Source organism: Leguminivora glycinivorella, chromosome 27 (genome assembly GCF_023078275.1).
Source record: "Leguminivora glycinivorella isolate SPB_JAAS2020 chromosome 27, LegGlyc_1.1, whole genome shotgun sequence".
Lineage (NCBI taxonomy): Eukaryota > Metazoa > Arthropoda > Insecta > Lepidoptera > Tortricidae > Leguminivora > Leguminivora glycinivorella.
This window is the reverse complement of record NC_062997.1, coordinates 901,049-927,831: the sequence shown is the minus strand read 5'-3', so window position 1 is coordinate 927,831 and position 26,783 is coordinate 901,049. Positions and strand designations below refer to the sequence as shown.

Genomic DNA, 26,783 nt, shown 5'->3' with positions numbered 1-26,783 from the left:
ATACTACCTAATTTACAAAACTATAAACATATTGCTACTCACCAGAATTTTAATCAGAATGATGGTATAGTAATCTATTTAAAAGAAAACATACCCTTTAAAACTTATGAACCTACAGAAACTATAGAAGCTAACTGCCTAATAACCACACTTGGTTCAGAATATGCTATCGTTTCAATTTATAGGCCCCCGTCATTTAAAAATACAGATAACTTTATAAATGGACTGGATAGTATTCTAAATAAATTAAAACGTTACAAAAATATTATAGTGTTAGGAGACATAAATATCGATTCTAAGGTAGATAGCCAGGATGCCCGTGCACCTGATTATTTAGATATGCTTGCATCTAACGGACTGCTGCCAGCGCACACCCTCCCAACGAGAGTGAACAATTGTATCGATCATTGTTTTATTAAATCAAAGCTACCTATATCAACAATAGTCTGCGATACAACTACAACTGATCACTCCTGTGTTATGGTTTCCATCTCCAATGTACGGGCAGCTAAAGTTACTTCACGTAAAATAAAAAAAACCGACTATAGTGCAGCTATTAAGGAACTCGAATCTGTTAACTGGCATGATTTATTAATGCACAAAGATGCTAATAATGCTACTAATACAGTCATCTCTCTTGTGTCCAATACACTAACTAAATATACTAATTATATAACTATATCTCGTAGTAAGCGTACTATCAAACCATGGATTACCCCAGGTTTAGTGCGCTGTATGAGAAATAGAGATCGACTTCATTTAAAGCTAAAAAAGGATCCTCATAATACAATCATTCAAATCACTTACCGTAGATACCGTAATACATGCAATAACATTCTCAATAAGCTAAAAAGAGCTCACCTTAGAGCACAAATTAATTCGAATACACGTAATTTAAAAAAACAATGGGCTCTTATTAAAAGTATCTGCAAGATTGAAAACACAGATAAATCTATACACTTAACCTTTCGTATGCGTCTGTCAAAAAATTGTCATTAATATATTAGTCATAATAACTACATGTTAAAGTTGAAACAATATGGAGCAGATCTGCTCCTAAGCATACGAGAGGTTAATTAATTTGAAATCGAACCCTATAGATTCAGTTAATTACGCCAACAGTTATTTTACTAACATCGGTAAAAATTTAGCTACAGAAATAATTAACAGATCCCAACTTACTGAAACTGAAAGGGTACATAATATGAAAATTCCCTCGACAATATATGGCTCCATGTTTATGACGCCTACAGATGATCAAGAAGTTAAACAAACTATCCTTAGTCTAAAGTCAAGCGCAGCCACGGGTTGGGATGGAATCTCATCACTATTCTTAAAAATGAGTGTCGATATTCTTAGTAAGCCTATAGCTACTGTTTGCAACCTATGTTTTCTGGAGGGTAAGTTTCCAGATAACCTAAAAAAATCTGTAGTTATACCTATATACAAGTCCGGGGACAGTGACTGTATCAGCAATTATAGGCCAATTTCGTTATTACCGGCAATATCTAAAGTAATTGAGAAACTCATAAATAAGAGACTAAAATCATATCTTGAAAAAAATAACATCTTAGCTGTACCAAAGAACCTCCCCGCCACCCGATTGGCGTGAGTTTGGGTTCTTTGGACAAAAGGGCGCTGGTTCTGTCCGGAAATCGGCACCTTAGGAAGATTTTCACCGTTTCGGGGTGCAAACAAAAATGGGAAGAACTTAAAAGAAAAATATATAAATAAAAGCCCTACACTCACCCGCGCTTTGACGTATAGGCCTTTGCCGCACTTTTGGTTTTAATTAAATCCACGGTTTTTCCGCTCGCCGTTTTATTTCTTATTTCTTTATTTCTTTCCGCAGTTCACCACCGCCGTGAACGTCACCGATTTTCTTTCTTCATCTTCTGACATATTCTTTTTCTTCTTTCATGTCATATTGTTTAAATCTTGTTCTAAAGATAACGCCTTTTGCGCATGCCCGTAATTTCCCCATACGAGATAAATATATATGATAAAATGATGTGAGAGCGAGACATGATAAATGTAAACAATTTAGGATGCGTTCCGAAACTACTTATGGTATTAAAAACTAAACATTCCCCGCCCGAGAAAGGCTAAAGCCTTTATCAACAATAAACAAAGAAAATAAAACACTAAATTAAAACAATTTGGTACCGCTAACTCCGCTTAGTCGTCCAAAGGAAGCCTACAAATTTTAACAACAGGCCGCGTGAGGCTACCTGTAGAAGTTTTGAGACGTACTACCCTAACAACACCGTCTTTGCCGGGTAGCAGTTCTTCTATCCTTCCTAACTTCCATTTTAGAGGAGGTAAATTCTCCTCCTTTATCAGGACAAGATCACCCAGCTGAGGCGGATCAGTTGGAGATGTCCATTTTCTACGCATTTGAAGAGAATGGAGGTATTGTTCACTCCATTTTCTCCACAACCGTTGAGACATAGCTTGTATTAAGTTAAACCGATTCAACCGTGAGTTCGGAATGTCCTCGAAATTGTACTCCGGAACCGAAAGCAAAGGTCTTCCAATAAGTAGATGAGCAGGCGTCAAAACCTCCAATTCATTAGGATCTTGGGTCAATGGGCATAGAGGACGACAATTAAGGACTGCCTCCACCCTGGTAAATACCGTTACCAATTCGTCAAACGTTAAAACCTGTTCACCTATGACGCGCCGCAATAGTGTCTTAGCCGACTTTACGGTCGCCTCAAAAAGACCACCGAAATGTGGCGCCGCTGGCGAATTAAACCGCCACGTTATAGACTGTTTGGCCGCGCCGTCGCTAAGCCCTTGTTGTGCTTCCTCAGAAGCCAAATATTTCCGCACATCATCCAAGTATCTGTTGGCACCTGTATAATTGGTTCCGCAATCTGAACGTATCACACTCGGCATTCCGCGTCGAGATGTGAACCGTGTCAAAACCGCAAGAAACCCTTCTGTCGAAAGGTCAGTGACACACTCCAAATGAACCCCTTTGGATGCAGAACAGATAAATACGCAAAGATACGCCTTCAGAATTTTTGCGTTCCGCAAACGAGACTGCTTAATGCTGAATGGACCAGCAAAGTCAGTTTGAACTGTGTGAAACACACCAGTTGAATTAACTCGATCCCATGGCAGCGCTGACATAATCGGCGCTGTTGGTCTGGCTTTGGTTTTAAAACATTTCATACACTTGAAAATTCGTGTACGAGTCACTTGTCCCGCAGAAATAATCCAAAATTGCCGCTGTAATACCGACATCAAAACCGTTGCCCCCGCGTGGCAATAGGTCACATGAAAATGATCCACGATCAAAACCGTTAGAGCATGTGATTTTGGTAAAATCACCGGATGCTTTCGTGGAAAAGACAAACTTGAATGCTCCAGACGACCTCCAACGCGCAATAAACCGTCATCCGCAATAAACGGCAAAAGCCGACGTAGCCGCTTGGAACATTGTTTATTCTGGTCTAAGCAGTGGATATCATCCGCAAACTCCTCCTGCTGAACCAATTTGATTAACCGCTGCAAAGCGAACCGTCGCTCTGGGACTGATAATACCCCCCTAAGTTTCTCGGACAAAGGCCTGGCATTGTTGACAAACCGGAAACAATATGCTACGACCGTCAATAGCATATTTAAACAACTAAACCGCGTAAAAATATTATCTTTGTCAACAATCCCGACCAGGGCCTGAACATTTACCTTCACTTTCCGCAATCCAGGTAATGGATCTTCCGCTTTGTCCATTATATTCCTGGGCCAGGTCTCCGCATCACCTGATAACCAAGGAGGTCCCCACCATAAAGGATGCTCCAATAGTACTGACGCGCGACAACCGCGACTCGCGACATCAGCAGGGTTCATTTCTGAAGGTAAGTGTCTCCAGGCTATGTTTAAACCGCAATTTAGAATCTGAGAAACTCGATTTCCCTCAAAAGTCTGCAACAAATGTGGCGATGTCTTCAACCACGAGAGAACGATAGTGCTGTCACACCATCCGAAGATTCCGTCTATCGTCAGGTCATCACTGATTGCAGCAACAACGTATTTCAAAAGTCTGACTAGCAACGCCGCACCGCTTAATTCAAGTTTCGGTATAGTTAGTTTCGATTTAACCGGCGAGACTCGCGATTTTGCCATCATCAAACTAACCTTGACCCTTCCGTCATGTCCCACAGTCCTCAGATAAACCGCTGCACCATACCCAAGTTCTGATGCATCTGAGAAACCATGCAGAGAACACGATTTGACGTCTAATAAGACAAAGCGTTCCAACCGCAGATTTGAAATAAGAGGCATATCTTTTAAAATGCCTTGCCATTCCGCAACTACGTCATCAGGAGCTTTCGCATCCCATGACATATTTTTCAGCCAGAGTTGCTGCATGAGGACCTTGCCCTGAAAGATTACTGGGCAGATCCACCCCAAAGGATCAAATGCCCTAGCTAAAGTTGACAAGATTGACCGTTTAGTACATCCGCTAGTGTCATCCAGCTTCGTACGATATGAGAAACAGTCACTGCTAGAATCCCATTGAACGCCTAGGATTTTATAGAAACTAGGCCCATCCGCATTGTCAAATATTTTGCGAGGTTTTTCTAAATGCTCCTCTGCTATGTCCTGTAAGACTTCCTTACTGCTTGACGTCCATTTACTAAGCTCAAAACCGCCAGAGCGTAGTAAATCCGTCAGTTCCTGCTTCAACTTGCTTGCGTCTTCTATGGAATCGGCTCCACCTAAAATGTCATCCATATACACCGAAGACCGCAGAAGTTGTGCCGCAGCAGGAAACTGCATCTCTTCGTCATCTGCCAACTGCCTTAGCGTCCGAATCGCAAGGTATGGGCTTGACTTCATTCCGTATGTTACGGTATTTAGCCGATACACACGCAAAGGTAAGTCTGGGGACTCCCGCCAGAAAATGAGCTGGAAACGCCGATCCTCCTCAGCAATCAAAATCTGTCTAAACATCATCCTGATGTCCGTTGTAAACACGTAACGATGTAGCCTTAACCTACATATAATTTCCGCGATATCCCGCTGTAGTTTTGGACCCGCATGCAAACAATCATTTAGCGCAACACCATTAGTAGATGCGCAACTAGCGTCAAAAACTACGCGAATCTTATCACAATCCTTTTTAAAAATTCCATGATGAGGTATAATGTAACTACCACTGGCGTAGTCGTTTGGTTCCCCTTCACACAGTGACATATGTCCTGTTTCGGCGTACTCCCGCATAAACTCCGTGTATTTCTCCCTGAAGACCTCGTTGCCTTTTGCAAGGAGCCGCCTCTCCATGGCTAAAAACCGCTTCATAGCTATGGGTACAGTGTTACCGAGTTCAGGGGCGTCCGATATAAAAGGCAACCGTGCTGAGTATCTACCCTCTTCAGTCCGTGAATGGGTATCTCTAAAAATGGTCTCGCATTCAAGATCTTTAGGGTTTTCCGCCTTAAACGGGATGTCTTCAACCTCCCAGAACCGTTCTAAGATCCGATCTGTGCTTGTGCTACAGAAAAAGGCCTGAGACGCACAAGGAACTCGAAGGGAAACTCCAATATTGACAGGACCTGACAAAACGTGTCCGAACACCGTTTTTGTCACCCGTGGAATGTTATCATGGATTTTGATGCGTCCGCTGAGTACAATGTCACAAAGTAAATCCTCACCTAATAAAATATCAATCTCTCGACTCACAAAGAACTGTTCATCCGCAAGATCCAGTCCCCGATAATTATCCGCCAACTGAGCCGGCAACGAATATCCAGGCAGGTTATAACTGATTTTATTTAAGACATTAGCCGTGGTCACCAGCACTGGCTGATCCGTCAGCCTAGGTGTCATGGTCAGATTAACTGCTCCCCTACAACCGGTTATAGGAGTACAGCCCAGTCCTGTGATTGGGTCGTCAGGCTTAAACCGCTCTAAGCCTAACCTCTGCACACAAGACTCCGATATGAATGTGCTCTCGCTCCCTCCGTCCAGTAAGGCCCGCGCCTCCTGGTAGCGTCCGCTGCTATCCAGAACTCTTATTATTGCCGTCGCAAGTAACACCTTTGGTTTCTTTGCCTGTGATGCCATCAATCCAGAGACTCCAGGAACCGCACCTTCTGGATTGCCGCTGGTTAAGGGCGCACTGACAACAGGAACACTTGAAGAGGACGAGGCAGCATTGTGAGATTTCCCATTTGTAGCCACGTTTGACGTCAAACGTTGTTCACGATCTGAACCACTTGCCGGAATATCAAAATGCAATAAATAATGGTGTTTAGCCGAATTACACTTGTAACAATTCTTGTTATAAGTGCATTTATCAATGTTGTGACCGTTCAAACACTTGAAGCACAATCTAAGTGAAACGACCTGACGCTTCCTAGCTGCAGGCTTCATCTCCAGGAATTTCTCACACTTCGCAATAAAGTGTCCGCTTTTTCCGCATAACCGACACGACGACGCCGACGCCGAACCCGCACCTTGAAATGCCGCATGAGCCTTTACCGCCTGGCTCTGCCCACCACCAATACGCCTTCCCGCCGACGTACTGGCCTGTGGTTCCGCACTGGATTCCAAAATCCGTATTTCAGTTTCCAAAAACTTAATGAGGTCCGCGAATGTGGGTAATTCTTTATCGGCGTGCTTGTCTTCAAAGTGTTTTTTCAAGTTACCGTCTAACTTTTGGAAGTTGATGTAGAATAGCAAATAACACCACGAATCCACCGGAAATTCCATCTTTTCCAACGCTTTTGTGTTTTCAATTAATGTGTTCAAAAACATTTTTAAACCAGTTACCCCCTTAGAAGTTACATGAGGTGCACTCAATAAGTTGTGCAACAAACGATCCGCTAACAACCTTTTGTTATTATACCGCGCATTCAATAAATCAATCGCGACCGAAAAATTATCTCCTGTGACTGATAGATGCTGAGTCAAAGTCTTTGGTTCGCCTAAAAGCGACCCCGCTAAATAATACATCTTCTCAGTATCCGATAAGGTGGCATCATTGCCCACCAACGACTGGAATAATTCCATAAAAGGAACAAACTCTTCCACCTGTCCCGCAAAGGTAGGAAGTTTCACTTTAGGGAGAACTGCCCTATTCCGCGCGCTCTTAGGATTGTCATTATTGTTACCGCTGCTACAGCTATTATCCGCATTAGCTGAAGCGTTTAAATTTGTCAACCCTAAATGCCGTTGTTTAATAAAATAGTATTTTTTGTTATACGCGTCATACTCCTGAAGATGACTTTCCAAATCAAAGCTCTCTATATCCGCAGCAGAGAGCTGAAGTTCATAAAACATTTCCGTAAATGTCTCATAAACCTTTTCTAAGTCTTGAAACCGCACTATGAAATCACTTTCTTGTTCTGGAGACAATTCAGGATTCCGAGCCAACGCATCCAATACGTCAATACTACGACACGCTGTATGATGTTTTATTTGCAACAACTGTATCCGCCTAGCTGCCGCCATCTTTCCGTTGGTAGTATTTGAATACGTAACCCAAATCAATATAATCAATAGAATCCCAAACCCTAACACAAACCACAACATGAAAACTACACGTAACAATTACACATTATTTTTAATTAAAAGTTCCGCACTAGTAAATCACCGCAATAAATCTTGAAATTTTAAGTTAAATATAACCCGCAAGCCGCAAATAATACATTAAGATTTTACCGCTAACCTTAATATATTATAAAATGTTTATTTTTTAAACTTTTAAGAAAATGTTTAAGACCCCTGAAATTTTATTTTGTACCGAAATAGCATCAAATACCGATAAATAATGCTCTATACCACTTTTGTAAAAAAAAAAAAAAAAAATTTGTGACAACGTCAACTCTTGAAAACGATCCCAGAAAATTATCATTTTATGTATTTTTCTCCTATCATTTTATAATAGAAAGTGCGCGCATATTAGTAAAAAGTACGACGAGCATAGTTATTAATCATAATTGCAGATACATGCAGAAATAATCGTTGCAAACGAGGAAGCAACGCGCCCCGCTTGAGATGACAGACGTCAGACAAGAAAATAACAACAAATAATAATACTTACTGAGTAATATTATATCTGGATATCGTGTTTATAAAGTGCATTTAGCATTCAAGGGGCGTGCTTGTGATATATATAGTTTGCACGTGTTCCGAAGTTATACAACCTTCCTTGGAATCAACAGAACTTCACAAGCGGTTCTCTTACCTCAAAGAACCCTTGCAGCAGCAGCGCAGCACACAGCGGGCGGCCCAGGCCCTATTCTCCATTCGCTTAGCCTGGGCCCGCGACGGGGAATCTTTATTTTTTGTTTTTATACATTATTTGTCCTTTTAAGCCTTTAGTTATAAGTATTGTGTAGTTTTTTATGTATTTTAATTTTAAATAGTTTATTTATCTTTTTAAGACTAGTTTGCTGATGCCTATTTCTATCCTTCCTAACTCCGCTCCATCCACTGCATCTTCAGAAATCATCCGTTGTCCCGAATGTACAGAGCCCAAGTTTTTTAAAGGCTCTAGAGGTCTGAATATTCATATAACTAAAAAACATAGAAAATCAGCTAGTCAACCAACACCTAGACCTACGTCATCTCAGCCCAACGTCGAACCCATCCCGGATCTCCAGGCTCCTAACTCAAATATACCATTTTGGAAAACCCTAACTAATTTAAAAAACACTTGCCCTGTTTTAAAACGCGTACCGCGTGGAGCGCGTGTGTCGGTAGCTAAATTTCTTAGTGAGACTATCAAATTAATTATTTCAACCAATTCCATTCACAGTTGGGAAAATATTTTAACTTTTACCTTTAAAGTGCTCCACATCAAACCTGATGAAAGTACACATTCTAAATCGCTTACAAAAATAATCAAACAAAATTGTTGCCGCGATGTTTCACTTTGCCCTGCTGGCGATAGTTATAAACGTCTTAGTAATAATTTATTCAAAAAAGTTGAAACTAAAATCTCTGATGGTGACATTAAAGGAGCCGCCCGCCTCTTGTTTTCTGATGATGCAGTGGCACCGGCCAATTCGGAAACCCTCGCAGCTCTCGCCGCTAAACATCCACCTTCAGACCCGAACCTTCATCTTCCAGATCCCCCTCAAGCCAACCATCCCGCTCTGACCGCCTCCGCCGAGGATGTTCTCGGAGCCATACTATCATTTCCCAATGGCTCTGCAGGAGGCCTTGACGGTTTGTCTCCACAGCATCTCAAAGACCTCCTGTACTGTGGTTGCGGTGACACAAAGGAAAATCTCTTGAAGGACTTGACGGCCCTTGTAAACATCATGTTGGCTGGTCAAGTCCCTCCAGAGATTACAGACATCCTTTATGGCGCCAACCTATGCGCCTTGACTAAAAAAGACGGCGGCATTCGGCCCATTGCGGTTGGCTCCACTCTGCGTCGACTCGCAGCCAAGATAGCATGCCGCGCTATACTTAAGGACCTTGCCTCCGAACTGCAGCCTATACAGCTCGGTTTCGGCTCCAAGAGCGGCTGCGAAGCTGCTGTCCACGCTGTACGGACATATGTAGAGCGCCAAGCAGGAGATGTTATTCTGAAGGTGGATGTCTCCAATGCTTTTAATTCAGTAGACAGGGGCGCCTTGTTGACACAAATAAAGGATAAAATTCCATCTACTTATAACTTTCTCTGGCAGTGCTACAGTTCCCCCTCTAAATTGTTCTACCAAACTGACCCTTTGTTTTCTTCCGTAGGTTGTCAACAAGGCGACCCTCTCGGTCCAGCAATATTCAGTCTCGCCATTCATCCCATAATTAAAAATCTAAATTCTAAATTGAACATATGGTACCTAGATGACGGCACCCTCGGTGGTGAAGCAATTTCAGTTCTTGATGATTTAGAAAAATTAAAAACTGACTTAAAAAACATTGGCTTATCCCTCAACTTTTCGAAATGCGAACTCTTTGTTTCAGAGACTTGTCCAAACAAAGAGCAAGTATTTGAACAGTTCGAACAAGTAGCTCCTGGAATAAAAACTATTAACAAAGAAACGCTTCACCTCCTTGGTTGCCCCATCATGGACCAATCATTTAATAATTTCATAGACACAAAAATCGAAAATTTTAAAGCATCTACACATCGTCTGGCTCAAATTAACATACATTCGGCATATTGCATCATAAAACACTGTTTATTTGTACCAAAATTTACATACATCCTCCGTGGTTCACACCTCTGGAAACACCCTTCTTTGATCTCAAATTTGGATAACTTAGTTTTGGAAACTCTCACCACCATCTTCAATATATCCTTTGGCGAAAGAACATGGACCCAGGCTAGCCTACCCATCAGGTTGGGCGGCTTGGGCATCCGAAAAATTTCTAGTGTGGCGCTGCCTGCTTTCTTGGCTTCGGTACACGGTGCTCAAATCCTCATCGGGAAAATTTTAGCCCCTTCCATTGGGGTCCTGGAGGCTGCGCACTGTACCGAGGCCAAGAATGTTTGGCAGCTAACATGCCCCAACACAGACCCGCCTGTCAACCCATGTTCGCAGAGGCGATGGGACGAACCTCTCTGTCGTCTAACAAGGGACCGCCTTCTAGAGACGGCTCTTGATTCGACAGATCGGGCTCGCCTCCTCGCTACTGCGGAATGGGAGTCGGGTCTGTGGCTGCAGACACTACCATCCATCACAATAGGTACATTGCTGGACAATACCACATTCCGGTTGGCTACCTGCCTCAGAATAGGGGCATCAACAAATGTGCCCCATCGGTGTCAGTGCGGAGTTATGGTGGATAATCTTGGCCACCACGGCCTTTCATGCAGCCGAAGTGCTGGGAGAATTCCTCGCCACGCCAGCCTCAACGATGTCATCCGGAGGGCCCTTGTGAGTGCAAAAGTGCCGGCCGTCCTCGAACCCAATGGACTGGCCAGGGTTGACGGCAAGAGGCCTGACGGAATGACGCTGGTGCCTTGGAGTATGGGTCGGCCGCTTGTCTGGGATGCTACTTGTGTAGATACCCTGGCGCCGTCCCATGTTCCAGGCACCATAGTTGGTGCTGGGGCGGCTGCATCATTGGCTGAAGACCTCAAGCGTCGCAAGTATGTCACCCTCGGCAGTAGTTACATATTTGCGGCGTTTGGGGTCGAAACCATGGGGCCGTGGGGGCCAAGTGCGCGTTGCCTCTACAAGGAGCTATCTAAGCGCCTTATAGACGCTTCTGGTGACCAGAGGGCTGGTCAATACCTTGCTCAGCGGATCAGCATTGCTATCCAGCGGGGCAATGCGGCCAGCCTTCTGGGCACCTTACCCAACGAGCAAGACCTGGGCCAAATATTTTATTTATAAGTTTTATTGTAAGTTTTAATTTAAGTGTTTATTGTATTATTTTTATGTTGTTTATAAATAAATGAAAATATAACTTTTGTAAGAAATATAAATGTTTAGAAAAACACAAAAAGCCACACCTGAGCTGAGGTTCGAACCTCCAACCTTCAGCTTCTAAAACCACTCTTATAACCGCAAGGCTAATCAAGCACTAGGTTACCTAGCCGAAATAATCCTATAGTTTCCTATATGGAGTATATGGTAACCTAGCAACCAAACTGTTTTAATTTGAAATGTCAACGATAAAATAAATTTATAAGAAATTGAATTTCTAATGAATTTATGTAATAAATTTCAATGTTGAAATGTTAGTTTTCAAAATACCATAATGGGTTGCCGCGAATGTAAATCCAAAAGACGAAATTGTTTGTAAATGTAAGATATGAACGAGAATGTAATAAATAAAATCCCCAGTCAAAACATAAAAAATATTAAAAGATGAGAACTCAAAAACAAATGTCCCCCCCAATCGTATGAAATGAGTATTATATTTCGACCGCTCGAAATATAATTTGGTGAAATGAAACGGGTGAAATATTCCAAGGCGCCGAAAATGAGCTCGAATTTCCGCAAATCCGGCTCGAAGACCAAATGTACCAAAGAACCTCCCCGCCACCCGATTGGCGTGAGTTTGGGTTCTTTGGACAAAAGGGCGCTGGTTCTGTCCGGAAATCGGCACCTTAGGAAGATTTTCACCGTTTCGGGGTGCAAACAAAAATGGGAAGAACTTAAAAGAAAAATATATAAATAAAAGCCCTACACTCACCCGCGCTTTGACGTATAGGCCTTTGCCGCACTTTTGGTTTTAATTAAATCCACGGTTTTTCCGCTCGCCGTTTTATTTCTTATTTCTTTATTTCTTTCCGCAGTTCACCACCGCCGTGAACGTCACCGATTTTCTTTCTTCATCTTCTGACATATTCTTTTTCTTCTTTCATGTCATATTGTTTAAATCTTGTTCTAAAGATAACGCCTTTTGCGCATGCCCGTAATTTCCCCATACGAGATAAATATATATGATAAAATGATGTGAGAGCGAGACATGATAAATGTAAACAATTTAGGATGCGTTCCGAAACTACTTATGGTATTAAAAACTAAACAATCAATATGGATTCAGAACTAATAAGTCGACTGAGGATGCGATTAAGCATGTAACGTCTTATATTGTTGACCACATCGAAGATAATAAAAAAGTTATAGGTATATTTCTTGATATGAAAAAAGCTTTCGATACAGTCTCTGTCCCTATACTCGTTAAAAGGTTGGAAGCGATAGGTATACGTGGTGTACCTCTCTTGCTCTTGAGTGACTATTTAAGTAACAGAAAACAAGTATTTAGAGTAGGTGATTATTACAGTACGGAAGAAAATGTCATCTATGGTGTTCCACAAGGCAGTGTCCTGGGGCCTACTCTCTTCCTTATTTACTTGAACGAGCTCTGCCTTCTTACTTTGAATAAGGGACAAACAGTAACATTCGCCGATGATACAGTTCTATTATTTCAAGAAGATACTTGGTCTAAACTTCAGAAAACAGCTCAAGAGGGGTTCGATCAAGTAAATAGCTGGTTAAATTACAATTTACTTACTTTAAATTCATCGAAAACGAAGTATATTACATTTAGTATACGGAATAATACCCAACCTCCTCCCGGTACAATTTCGATTAAAGCTCATAGCTGTCAACGTCGCACAGAATGCACTTGTCTTCAAATCGAAAACTCAGACAATATTAGATACTTAGGTGTTGAACTTGATAGAAACCTTAACTGGAATAAACATATTATGAACCTAACTACAAGAGTAAGGAAGCTCATATATATATTTAAAAACCTCAGACATGTGTGTGACAGTAAGTTGTTAATCACTATATATTATGCACTATGTCAATCTATTGCATCTTACTGTATCACTGCGTGGGGGAGCTGCCAAAACTCGAATAATGACTCTTGAACGTGCACAACGGGCTGTTCTGAAAGTCATGACATTCAAGAATTTCAGATACCCTACGAGAACACTGTATAGTAACACATCAGTGCTAACAATAAGGCAACTTTTTATAAAAGCTGCTTTATTAATGCAGCATCAAAAGCAGCCTGACTATTCGCCAACGCGTCGCAGATGTGATTCTGTATATTTTATCCCTACATACAAGTCAGCATTTTCTCGCAAATTTCATAAAGCGCTTGCTCCCAAACTATATAATACAATTACGTCACTTAAGCTATTACGAGTGTAGAAAAGTGTTAGATACATTTTTGAAAACCCTCAGTTATGAAGACACGGAACAATTATTAAAATAAATGGCTAAAAAACAAACACACACACACACACACACACACACACACACACACACACACACACACACACACACACACACACACACACACACACACACACACACACACACACACACACACACACACACACACACACACACACACACACACACACACACACACACACACACACACACACACACACACACACACACACACACACACACACACACACACACACACACACACACACACACACACACACACACACACACACACACACACACACACACACACACACACACACACACACACACACACACACACACACACACACACACACACACACACACACACACACACACACACAACACACACACACACACACACACACACACACACACACACACACACACACACACACACACACACACACACACACACACACACACACACACACACACACACACACACACACACACACACACACACACACACACACACACACACACACACACACACACACACACACACACACACACACACACACACACACACACACACACACACATTTTAGTATAATAGTTTTGTTAATATTAGTTATAGTGCACGAATATTTCATCTGCATCTTGTGCATATACTACATGTTTACGTTTTACTCATAGTCTAACTTTTTGCAACCATCGTGTTATTAATGTTGAACTAACTAATGAGCTCAATGTAACATAGATATTAAAATATTAAATATTAGTTTTAATAGCATTTTGGCAGTAGCCGTAATTTAATTATTTAAGTATAACACATCAACCTACTATCATATTTTGTTTATTAAATGCCAATGGATGACGATTCTTACCTCACCGTGATACAGTTTATAACTAGTACGGGAGGTAAAGGACATCATTCTACATAAAGAATGTAAATTACAAACAAATAATGTAAGTGACATATCAAAGTGATTTGTTAAGCTTGTTTAACGTTGACACATTCGATATTAGATAATCTATTTGCCAAACTACCTACTAAAATAATATCTACGCATAAAAATAACGTTAAATACGAGTATAGACGAAATCGAATGTAACAACTAAACCTAATAGTAAACTTAATAGTTTTTTACTACTATAATTGTAGAATTTAGTCTTATGTCTAATAATTACATACTTATGTAACATATTATGAAATAAAGAATTATTATTATTATTTGTTTGTCTTTTCCATATCTCGGGACCATGGGGTCCCGGACCTTTGGGAGGCATGCGTGGGGCCGAAGCCAACAGCACAGAGGCCCTTTAAGACATTTTAATCTAAAGGCAAGGGATACACGTGGCGGATACCATCCCCGAGCGCACAATGTGATACACCCGAAGATGGTCCCCGCCAGGTGCAAAGACTATTGCAGTGCAACACTTTTGTGTTGCGATGGGAACTAAGGTCATAAGGCTATTGTTTTGCAAATTGGATGGACTGGTTAATGGGCTATGGGAGGAGACTATCGGACACCTGCCGTGACAATTAGTCTCGGAATTGTAGAAGACAGGCGGTGACTTGCCAACTCATTGAGTGGGCCCTGCAAAACGGCCGCACGCACGGTGCGACAACAGAGCAACACTTGAAGAGAGGCTAAGAGGTTGTCGAGAGGTGAGACTGCGGTAGCCAGATCCCGGTGATCCGTTCAGCAGGCCGCCGGCGTTATGACATTTTACACTTCCAACCTGGAGCATAGGTCCCGCTCTTGCGAATCCACTCTGGCCGGCCGGTTAAGGCAAGCTCAGAGGCGAGGGCCATAAAAAAGGGCCCTCTGGAATAGGGGTCCGCGGTGTCGCCACTCACCGTCAGCTCGCCACAAGCTGCCTTCGCGGGCTTATTATTATTATTATTATTATTACTTTTGTCTCTTTCTAACCCCCTCGTTCCCCTAAATTGTAGTGGGGGGAAGAGAAGGGGGGGGGGGGGGTTGTATGGAGCATTCCGAGGTGGGGACTTTAGAGTCATTATAAATGTGTTAGAATCACATTAAACACAACTTCACCCAACGGTGACAACTTTGCCCGCCGTCAACTTTGCTCACATCCATCGCAAAATGGAGAACATTTTCTTGGGTTCCATTTTCAAATAAAAATAGAATATTTTTTTGCCCTCACTAGCTCGGAAACACGTGTCTTGTCCTTTAATACCAGCGGGTAAAAGCGCATTTTATCCACTAGTGGATAAACTAATTTGACCTTGAATTGAGGAAATTTTCTGCTTTAAAATTGATAAAAGTGGGTTAATCTAGTGATGAAGATGTTTTACCACCTGTGGAACTACTGGAAGCAGTGATAAGACGCATTTTTTTTGCGTTGTAGTTTCCTCGCTATAGTGAGGGGAAAAGTTTTGTGTTACACTCGGGTGCAAATATATTTTACTTCTCGTGTGTTAAAAAACTCGCAAGTTCAGGATTCTATTCTCGAACCACTCGCTTCGCTCGTGGTTCAACTATAGAATCCTTTCACTTGCTCGTTTTTCAGTTCCACACTCGGCGTTAAAATACAACTTTGCCTCCTTGTATAACAAATAACTATTACTTCTCGTGTGTTGAAAAACTCGCAAGTTCAGGATTCTATTCTCGAACCACTGACTTCGCTCGTGGTTCAACTATAGAATCCTTTCGCTTGCTCATTTTTCAATTCCACACTCAGCGTTAAAATACAACTTTGCACTCTTGTATAACAAATAACTATTATACCTTATGATTGAAGAGAGCAAAAAGTTTCGGTCTAGCTTGTGCTGCGATTCTGACTGATCGTTCAGTGCTGTTAGTAGCCAGTGCTATGGGGACTTTTGAGTCATACAGATGTGTTAGTAGACGCTCGGCACCTAAAATGATAAATTGAGAAATAAATCTAAATTATAAATCTAGAAACCACTGCCTTGGGTAACACTTGAACTCATGACCTCTGGAGTTCAAGTCGCAGTAGAGGTTTTAAATGTAAGGGGACCCGTGCGTGCCCCGCCGTTGTTAGGGTTCCTTAGGGAGAGGTGAAAATTGAAGATAATGTTCCACCGCCCGAGGAGGTATTGTCGTCCATCCTAGGCTTCCAAGACTGCTTGCTAGGCTGTAAAGTGGCGAAGGCCTTCTCAACAATGTCTGTATGGAAACGTTTTTGAAGGTCCATAGGTTACAGAATGAATAAATAAATTAATTAATGATTTAATTAATGGATGTATGAATTACTTAATGAGTAAATGAATCATTGAATGATTAAATCAACGATTGAATAAATGTTTGAATGAGTGAATGATTGTATGAACGACTGAATGGCTGAATGAATGAATGAATGAATGAACCTTACAGTCCTTACACTCCTTAAGGCTGCAAGGGAGCGTTGGCAACAGCTTTCCCGACGAGGTTTGTGAGCTGGTGCTCAAAATCATCCACTAATCTGATCAGCGGCCATGAAAGACTATAAGTAGTAGTCGTCCATAGAATACAGAATCAATTAATTAATGATTGATTGAACAAATTAATGAAAGAATGACTTAACGAATGAATGTATGTATGAATTAATTAATTAATGAAGAACGAATGATTAAATAAATGGAAGTTTGAATGAATGGTTGATTGATCGAATGAATGAACGAATGAACCTTACCAGGCTGCAAGGGAGCGTTGGCAACATCTTTCCCGACGAGGTCCGTGAGTTGGTGCTCGAAATCGTCCACGGAAATCGGCAGCAGCACGCGCTGTACGATCGTTTCCGACAGGTCGCGGTCCGTGGCACCGTAGCACTGAAGATAAGATAAGATAAGATAAATAATAAGATAATATAATCGATGGAATCAGGCGTTACTTTGCGGAAATCCATGTTAATCGTAAACTAGAACATTCCTTTGCTAATCCGCGAATTGATAAGTCAATCAGTGCTAAGTATAACGGGTTAGCACTGATTGACTTGCACGTTATCAATTCGCGGATTAGCAAAGGAATGTTCTAGTTTACGATTAAGATAATATAAACTGCCGGTAGTGCCAGTACTCGGCAGCTGTACGACTGTTTCTGACAGATCGCTATCTGTGGCGCCGTAGTACTGAATATAAGATAAGATAAGATAACTGTATTACTAGATAATTTTTAAGAAAAAAAACCGCCTTCCTTTGGGGTTCTGGTGATAAATACTTTCAAATGTTGGATTATTTTATTATTATTTTTAGGTTTTGGCCATAATGGTCATCTGCGTTTATGGCCTATTGCTTTATTAGGTTTTGGTCATCTGCGTTTATGGCCTATTGCTTATTAAGATAAGGACATCTGCGTTATAGGTATTACGCGTAATAAAAATTTGGTAATTCACGTTTTTGGTATGTTGCGTATTTGGAACTAAGCGAGTAAAGCCTTTAGCGTTTATTGGCCATTTGCGTTTTTGGTCATATGCGTCGGAAGGGTCTGTATATTTTTTAATGTTTGTTATTCGATATCTCCGTCATTTCTGAACCACTTTTGAAATTTGGATGATTCTGAAGTACTTACAGATGAGAATGATTATCAGAACGGAACTCTAACCAGGGGCGGCTCACTCTTCATCAGCAGTTCCACTGCACCAAATGTCACTGTTCTGGACGTAAGTGCATGCTGTTCTTATAAAAATACCAAAGTCACTATAAGTGTGCCGTTCAGATTTGAGGAGTTCCGTTCTGACCATCATTAGCAGTTCCACTGCACCAAATGTCACTGTTCTGGACGTAAGTGCATGCTGTTCTTATAAAAATACCAAAGTCACTATAAGTGACGTTCAGATTTGAGAAGTTCCATTCTGACCATCATCAGGAGTTCCACTGCACCAAATGTCACTGTTCCGTACGTAAATGCATGCTGTTCCTTTAAAAACACAAAAATCACCATATGTATACCTTTCAGATTTGAGGAGTTCCCTCGATTTCTCCAGGATCCCACCACCAGAACTGGGTTCTGAGAAAAATGGGACCAATCTGTATGCATATACATTCAAACAAAAAAAATTTTTTCAAAATCGGTCCAGTAACGACGGAGATATCGAGGAACAAACATTAAAAAAAAATAAAAAAAATACAGACGAATTGAGAACCCCTTCCTTTGAGATTTGGAAGGCGGTTAAAAATACGGTATAAACTATGGAAATTGGCAGCAGCACCCGCTGTACGACTGTTTCTGACAGGTATACATTTTACGACAACAAGTCATTATACCAGTTTGCGGGTGCATATCGTCACTACTTTGAAAAAAACCGGCCAAGAGCGTGTCGGGCCACGCTCAGTGTAGGGTTCCGTAGTTTTCCGTATTTTTCTCAAAAACTACTGAACCTATCAAGTTCAAAACAATTTTCCTAGAAAGTCTTTATAAAGTTCTACTTTTGTGATTTTTTTCATATTTTTTAAACATATGGTTCAAAAGTTAGAGGGGGGGGGACGCACTTTTTTTTCCGTTAGGGGCGATTATTTCCGAAAATATTAATATTATCAAAAAACTATCTTAGTAAACCCTTATTCATTTTTAAATACCTATCCAACAATATATCACTCGTTGGGGTTGGAATGAAAAAAAATATCAGCTCCCACTTTACATGTAGGGGGGGTACCCTAATAAAACATTTATTTCCATTTTTTATTTTTGCACTTTGTTGGCGTGATTGATATACATATTGGTACCAAATTTCACGTTTCTAGTGCTAACGGTTACTGAGATTATCCGCGGACGGACGGACGGACGGACGGACAGACAGACATGGCGAAACTCTCGTATCTCGTATCTCACGCTGCTACTCAAAGTTAAAACGCAGTAAGTCTATATGCATTCCATACATACTTACTACAATTTTCTTTTCACTGACAGACGAAGATACAAGTTTTTTTAAAAGTAGTGACGATATAATTGTTTTTCACGCCCTCTATCGTTGAGTTTCCTAAACATATCCTAAATACATCGGATTTACTATTTCCCTTGACTGAAAACACCGTGCTCTGTACCATAATATTCAATACACTCTATGCTTACATCGACTTCCACCTCCTTGGAGTATGTTTTTCCATATTTTTCGCAGATTGACCGGATTGCTCTCTGGTAGACGACTTCGGAATCTGTAGAAATATTCATAATTTTATACACCCCGTAAAAATGTTAAAAAAAAAATCATTTATTCATGTACCAAAAATAGCAGTTATAAACAGGCCATAAACTATATTAACACAAAATAGGCTTCACCATGTCCGTGCCTGAACTAGGTTCTAGGTTCTAGGTTTCAATTCAGCTTGCACAAAATTTTGCAGAGTATTTGCAGAGCCAAATAGCACTAGACCCTACCCATAGTGTAGTGTTCCTGCCGGTGAGTGAGGCTGGCAGAGCTCAACGAGGGTGCTGTGTGCTGGTGACGGAAGGATCACGGAACTAATTTGTTCCGTCTATTGTCCTTTGAGTCGGGATCATTGCAGGCGGGCGGCCGTACAGCGAAATTTTGCATAATTATATAATTCTGTATAATTGTACGTTTTTGTATAATTTTGTGCAATTTTGTATTATTGTTTAATTTTGCATAATTGTATAGTTTTCTATAACTTTGTATAATTTTGTATAATTGCTTACCAAGTACAGTCCCGTCCAGGTCGAACATGCAGTGAGTGACTTTCTTAAACTTCCTGGTGCAGTAAAACTTCGCCGGGATGGGGATCATTGCAGGCGAGCGGACGTACAGCGAACTTTTGCATAATTGTATAATAGTACAATTTTGTATAATTGTATTTTTTTGTATAATTTGGTAAAATGTACAATTGTTTTTGTATAATTTTGCATAATTGTATAATTGTACAGTGTTGTATGATTGTACAATTATGTATAATTTCGTATAATTGTATAATTTCGTATAATTGTACAATTCTGTATAAGTGTATGTTTTTGTATAATTTGATACAATTTTGTATAATTGTATAATTTTGTATAATTGCTTACCAAGTACAGTCCCGTCCAGGTCGAACATGCAGTGGGTGACTTTCTTAAACTTCCTGGTGCAGTAAAACTTCGCCGGGATCGGGATCATTGCAGGCGAGTGGCCGTACAGCGAAATTTTGCATAATTGTATAATAGTACAATTTTGTATAATTGTATAGTTGTATTTTTTTTGTATAATTTGGCAAATGTAAAATTGTTTTTGTATAATTGTACAGTGTTGTATAATTGTACAATTATGTATAATTGTATAATTATGTATAATTGCATAATTTCGTATAATTGTACAATTTCGTATAATTGTATAATTTCGTATAATTGTACAATTCTGTATAACTGTATGTTTTTGTATAATTTGATACAATTTTGTATAATTTGATACAATTTTGTATAATTGTATAGTTTTGTATAACTTTGTATAATTGCTTACCAAGTACAGTCCCGTCCAGGTCGAACAGGCAGTGGGTGACTTTCTTAAATTTCCTGGTGCAGTAAAACTTCGCCGGGATCGGGATCATTGCAGGCGAGCGGCCGTACAGCGAAATTTTGCCAGGACATTGTTCATCTTTGCCCGGGGAACTGGGTAAAGTTGTAAATAGATAAATGAGCATAATTGGGCAATCTCAACTTTTTTGATTTCGGTGGCAGCATTACCCGAACCCCGTAAGCGTAGCATGAGTTTTCTTTGTTTCTTTTTTTTTTAATACTACGTCGGTGGCAAACAAGCATACGGCCCGCCTGATGTAAAGCGGTCACTGTAACCTATGAACGCCTGCAACTCAAACAGTGTCATATGCGCGTTGCCACCCTATTAGAAACTTGTACATTCCCTTTTGCTGTGTTAAGTACGCAGCAAAAAGGAGTGCACAAGGTTTCTGGTAGAAATCGCGACTTCTATTTAAATTGACAGAATTTCATGTGACTCTTACAGAATTCACGTAAAAATGTTGCCACCGAAATCAAAAAAATTTAAACGCTCTGAGAAATGCCCTTTCTTTCTTTTCGCCACTTTTATGAAATGTGATGTTTTTGAAAAAAAAATATGCTATTTCTACTCAGAATCACTAGCTTTTTCAATCCTAGTAGTTAAAAAAATTGTCCCATACGATTTTTTCTTATTTTGTTACCATTTTCCGTACATGTTGTGTAGGGTGACAAAAGAGGAAAGTAACAAAAATGTATGGAAATTCTGGGACGCTTTTTGTCTCCCAGTGAGATTGAAAGTACTCGTGATTCTGAGTACAATTAACCTGAAATTCCATAAAAAAAATCAAAATAAAAAAATGGCAAAAAAGTAAGAAATTCTCAAATATCGCTTGAGATAATTTTACAATAACTTAACCACAAAATAAAATATTGAAAAAACCCCCGACTGCGACGTAGGATCGATTTTCATGAAACATGGCTATTGGCTAAGAACACTCCCGACTAACTCAGCTTTCAGACAAAAACAAACTAAATCTAAATCGGTTCATCCGTTCGAGAGCTTCGATGCCACAGACAGACACATACACAGACAGACAGACAGACACGGAAACTCATTGGTACGAGCCAGCATTTGAATCAGCGATTGGTTTATCTAATCTATCTATATTTTATACCTTTAGACGAGCAATTCTTGTATATTTATTTATATGTAGGTACATATCGATACCTCTGGGTTCAATTGGCGTAAAGGACATTTTGGCGAAAATGAGTTATATATACAGTTTTGTTCAGAATTTCAAGCGCTATCGATCTGTGTAGTTAAAATTTCGATATCTCTTAAAAAGTTGCCTTTACGACCAAGATTTTCTACTATGGACTTGCAAAAATAGCTTTTCTGAAGGGGCGTAAATATCAAGTCATTAATTATAAATTATTATTTGTGTCGTAAAGGAAATCTACAAATAAAAATATAGTCGCAAGTCACCTTGTTATATATTGTTGACCTTTAAGCCCTTACTTTCTAAGGATCACTTTCTATAGTAGTGTGATAAAGTTGGGCGTAAAGGACAAGTTTTTTGTTCTTCGTCCTTTACGACCTGCACTAAAAATATTTTATCCGCAACTGTAATCGATATCTTTGGGTTCAATTGTCGTAAAGGACATGTAATGCAGGTTTCTAAGAGAAAGATAAACCCACTTTTTTGTTTTTTTGACCTATATTTGTGACGTGTATAAGAAAAATATGCAGATTAAACTAAACGAGTATCTTTAACCTAGTGTAGCAACCGTAGTGATAAACTAAACGATTTAGAAGATAGATGGTTGTAAAGGACACGTCAAAATGTTATAACGTCCTTTACACCCATGATTTGATAGGGTCGTAAATGACGGTCTTAGATGATTTTTATACAAAGTCGGGGCGTAATTGTAACCGAAATGGTACAAATGTTGTTCTAAGTTTACAATTAAAAACTGGAAAAATGTATCAAAACGTACTTAATATGGCATAGAATAGCTCTACATCAGTTTAATGCAGTGTATTATTTATCTAAGCTACTTAGCAACAAAAAAGAACAAGACTAATATTTTATATCCAGTTTTGTAATAAAGAAACAATATTTGCTTAAAAACTATCTAATACTTTGGCAACAAATTCAAAGTTATTTTTTTAGTATTCGCCGCTGTCTGAATAGTCAGTAGGTTACGCATTCAGTCTTTAATTCTAGCAGGGAAACGCTTTCGTAGTATTATTATACTGCGGCGAGATGTAGGTAATTAAAAAAAACATTATGGTAATCAGGGTACGTACCCAAATGCACAAACGCTCACGATAATATCTATTTCGTAGCTATATATCTTTATGGCTCTTGCGTATTGCACCAGACTGCATTTTTGTCGACGATTGCCATTCAGCTACGCCGGCAGTAAACTTTAACAGTAGACTATACTAACATTTAGTGCGACTGCGACAATAACAGGTGCGTTTCGCTAGCGAATGAGCGTTAGCGTTTGGTGACTTGGCACTTGGCTATGTACCCAGGTACTTAAAGCATTGACTATAATATTTCTAGGATTGAACTCATAATTAAAATTATTCTTATTTAACAGGTTTAAGACTAAATAACAATCTTCTATTTTAAAATTATCAAAAATATGAATCAACATAGTAGGTAGTCTTGACTACAGTTTGTATATATGTACGCGTCCTAACTTGCGTTTATAAATAAGTACTTAACTCTTAGTTATTCTTAAAACTTCTTTCTACTTTAGACTTAAAATTACTGTCGTATTAATATAGTCTACTATTCACAGTTGCTGATTAAAGTTTACGTGATTACAATTAGTGTTTTACTTAAACTACGAAATCGTTTCCCTGCTAGAATTAAATACTGAATGCGTAACTTATTGAGACAGCCGAGCGGCGAGTACTAAAATAATAACTTTCCAAAATATTAGATAGTTTTTAAGCAAATGTTGTTTCTTTATTGCAAAACTGGATATAAAATAGTCTTGTTCTTTGTCTCTGTTAAATATTTAGATAAATATACACTGTAACACTAATGTGGCTATTCTATGCCATATTAACTACGTTTTGATACATTTTTCAAGTTTCTCAATTGTAAACTAAGCTAAAAACAGTTGCCATTTGTACCATTCCGGTTACATTTACGCCCCGAATTTGTATAAAAATCATCTAAGACCGTCATTTACGACCCTATCAACTCTAATTGTTAAAAAAAATCGTGGGTGTAAAGGACGTCCATAGCATTTTGACGTGTCCTTTACAACCATCTAACTTCTAAACCGTTTAGTTTATCACTACGGTTGCTACACTAGGTGAAGGATACTAAAAATCTACATATTTTTCTATATACGTCACAAATATAGGTCAAAAAACAAAAAAGATATAAACATTTTTCTAAAAAAATAGTTATTTGTTATACAAGGGGGCAAAGTTGTATTTTAACGCCGAGTGTGGAATTGAAAAACGAGCAAGTGAAAGGGTTCTATAGTTGAACCACGAGCGAAGCGAGTGGTTCGAAAATAGAATCCTGAACTTGCGAGTTTTTTAACACACGAGAAGTAAAATACATTTGCACCCGAGTGTAACACAAAACTTTTCTCCTCACTATAGCGAGGAAACTACAACGCAAAAAATGCGTTTATCACTGCTTCCAGTAGTTCCACAGGTGGTAAATCATCTTTATTACTAGATTCACCTACCTTTATCAATTTTAAAGCAGTTAATTTGACTTTATTCAAGGTCAAATTACTTTACCCACTAGTGGATAAAATGCGTTTTTACCCGCTGGTATTAAAGGACAAAACACGTGTTTCCGAGCTAGTGAGGGGAAAAAGTTGTTTTTTGCTTCTCCTGAAAACCTGCATTTTGTCCTTTACGCCAATTGAACCCAAAGGTATCGATATTATATGTAGGTAAGTATACCGGCAATCTCGGAAACCGTTCTAACGATTTTGCTAAAAATATTATCAGTAAATAGTTGTCGGGGGTGAAAAATCGCTCTAGCTTATTCTTAGGTCACGTGGAACGCGCATTGTCGTGTTTTCGAACTGCGAGAGAAGCTCGGTGGACCCAAAATAGTTATTTGTTATACAAGTTGGCAAAGTTGTATTTTAATGCCGAGTGTGGAATTGAAAAACGAGCAAGTGAAAGGAAGCTATAGTTGAACCACGAGCGAAGCGAGTGGTTCGAGAATAGAATCCTGAACTTGCGAGTTTATTAACACACACAAAACTTTTCCCCTCATTATAGCGAGGAAAGTACAACGCCAAATGCGTTTATCACTGCTTCCAGTAGTTCCACATCCACAGGTGGTAAATCATCTTTATTACTAGATTCACCTACTTTTATCAATTTTAAAGCAGTTAATTTGACTATTCAAGGTCTAATTACTTTACCCACTAGTGGATAAAATGCGTTTTTACCCGCTGGTATTAAAGGACAAAACACGTGTTTCCGAGCTAGTGAGGGGTGAAGGTACTTTAATAGTAAGGAATGGAAGATTTTTTTTTATTTTTAACCCCCGACGCAAACACGAAGGGGTGTTATAAGTTTGACGTGTCTGTGTCTGTCTGTCTGTTTGTCTGTCTGTCTGTGTGTGTGTCTGTCTGTAGCATCGTAGCTCCCGAACGGATGAACCGATTTTTATTTAGTATTTTTGTCTGAAAGCTGAGTTAGTCGGGAGTGTTCTTAGCCATGTTTCATGAAAATCGGTCTACTATGTCGCGGTCGGGGGTTTTTTCAAAATTTTAATTTTGTGGTTAGGTTATATATTTATACATAATATATGAAAATAGATGTACATCTTAGCCATACCTGTTGTTTTTAGGTAGTAATTGTTAATCTGCTGAGAAAACTGGAATTTTCGATAAAATGTCTGTTTATTGAGCTTTGAATTTCATGTTATCTAATTTGAAGTTTTGACTTTTTTATTTTTTTTATGCGAAATGTCACAATCGGTTACAAAGAAGTTCTTTACTGTCAAGACAAAAACACTATGACCAAGGAGTATAATAAAAATTAAAATTTTGAAAAAATATGAGTTCTCGGCATAATTAGACCGATTTTCATGAAACATGGCTAAGAACACTCCCGACTAACTCAGCTTTCAGACAAAAAAAAGTAAACCTAAATCGGTTCATCCGTTCGGGAGCTACGATGCCACATACAGACACACACAGACAAACAGACAGACAGACAGACAGGCACGTCAAACAACACCCCGTCGTTTTTGCGTCGGGGGTTAAAACTGTAAATTCTGATTTCGTTTATGAGTTAAGTCGCCCCTGTGTTTCAAAGCCACCTTGGTTGACCGTATAGGTCTCCACTCAAATCGCATCCCTTCGTCGTTACAAACAAAGAGATATACACACACTTTCTCATTTATAATATAAAAATATTAGTACTTAGTAGGTAGGTTGGATAAATTACGCAACCAACACGGGAAGCATGGTCGCGCGATAGACGATAAAATAGCAGGCCGTCCCTATCGCACTATCTGTAAGTGCGATAGAGACGGCCTGATATTTTATCGTCTATCGCGCGACCATGCTTCCCTTGTTAATCATCTCCGATTTGATATGAATTAATAAATGATCTCCGGTAAGTAGCTTCCTCCCAAGGACCTAAAGGATTTGTGTCATAGCCAAGATAAATTGAATTCCTTACTTTTTAAATAGTCTGCCCGAAAATATTAAGCATCAGCCAAATAAGAATTAACAAAAAATAAAACCGCCTTCAAAAATA

The 26,783-nt window shown here is 39.6% G+C and overlaps 1 protein-coding gene across 4 annotated transcripts in view; it reads right to left on the bottom strand.

The window, feature by feature from the left end:
- LOC125240264 (probable pseudouridine-5'-phosphatase) overlaps positions 1 to 26,783 on the bottom strand; it is a 37,081-nt gene that overhangs the window by 9,320 nt on the left and 978 nt on the right. The window contains exons 1-5 of one of the 4 annotated variants that reach the window (XM_048148117.1): positions 25,854 to 25,909; positions 21,018 to 21,166; positions 19,643 to 19,725; positions 17,268 to 17,403; positions 16,361 to 16,491 (exon numbers count right to left, since the gene is read on the bottom strand). In XM_048148117.1, the coding sequence (XP_048004074.1) occupies positions 16,361 to 16,491; positions 17,268 to 17,403; positions 19,643 to 19,725; positions 21,018 to 21,105 (438 nt within the window). In that variant the 5' untranslated portion in view covers positions 21,106 to 21,166; positions 25,854 to 25,909. Of the gene's footprint in view, positions 1 to 16,360; positions 16,492 to 17,267; positions 17,404 to 19,642; positions 19,726 to 20,227; positions 20,335 to 20,590; positions 20,705 to 21,017; positions 21,167 to 25,853; positions 25,910 to 26,783 lie in introns of those variants that run through there. The other 3 variants (XM_048148118.1, XM_048148119.1, XM_048148120.1) reach the window with 3 other exon arrangements.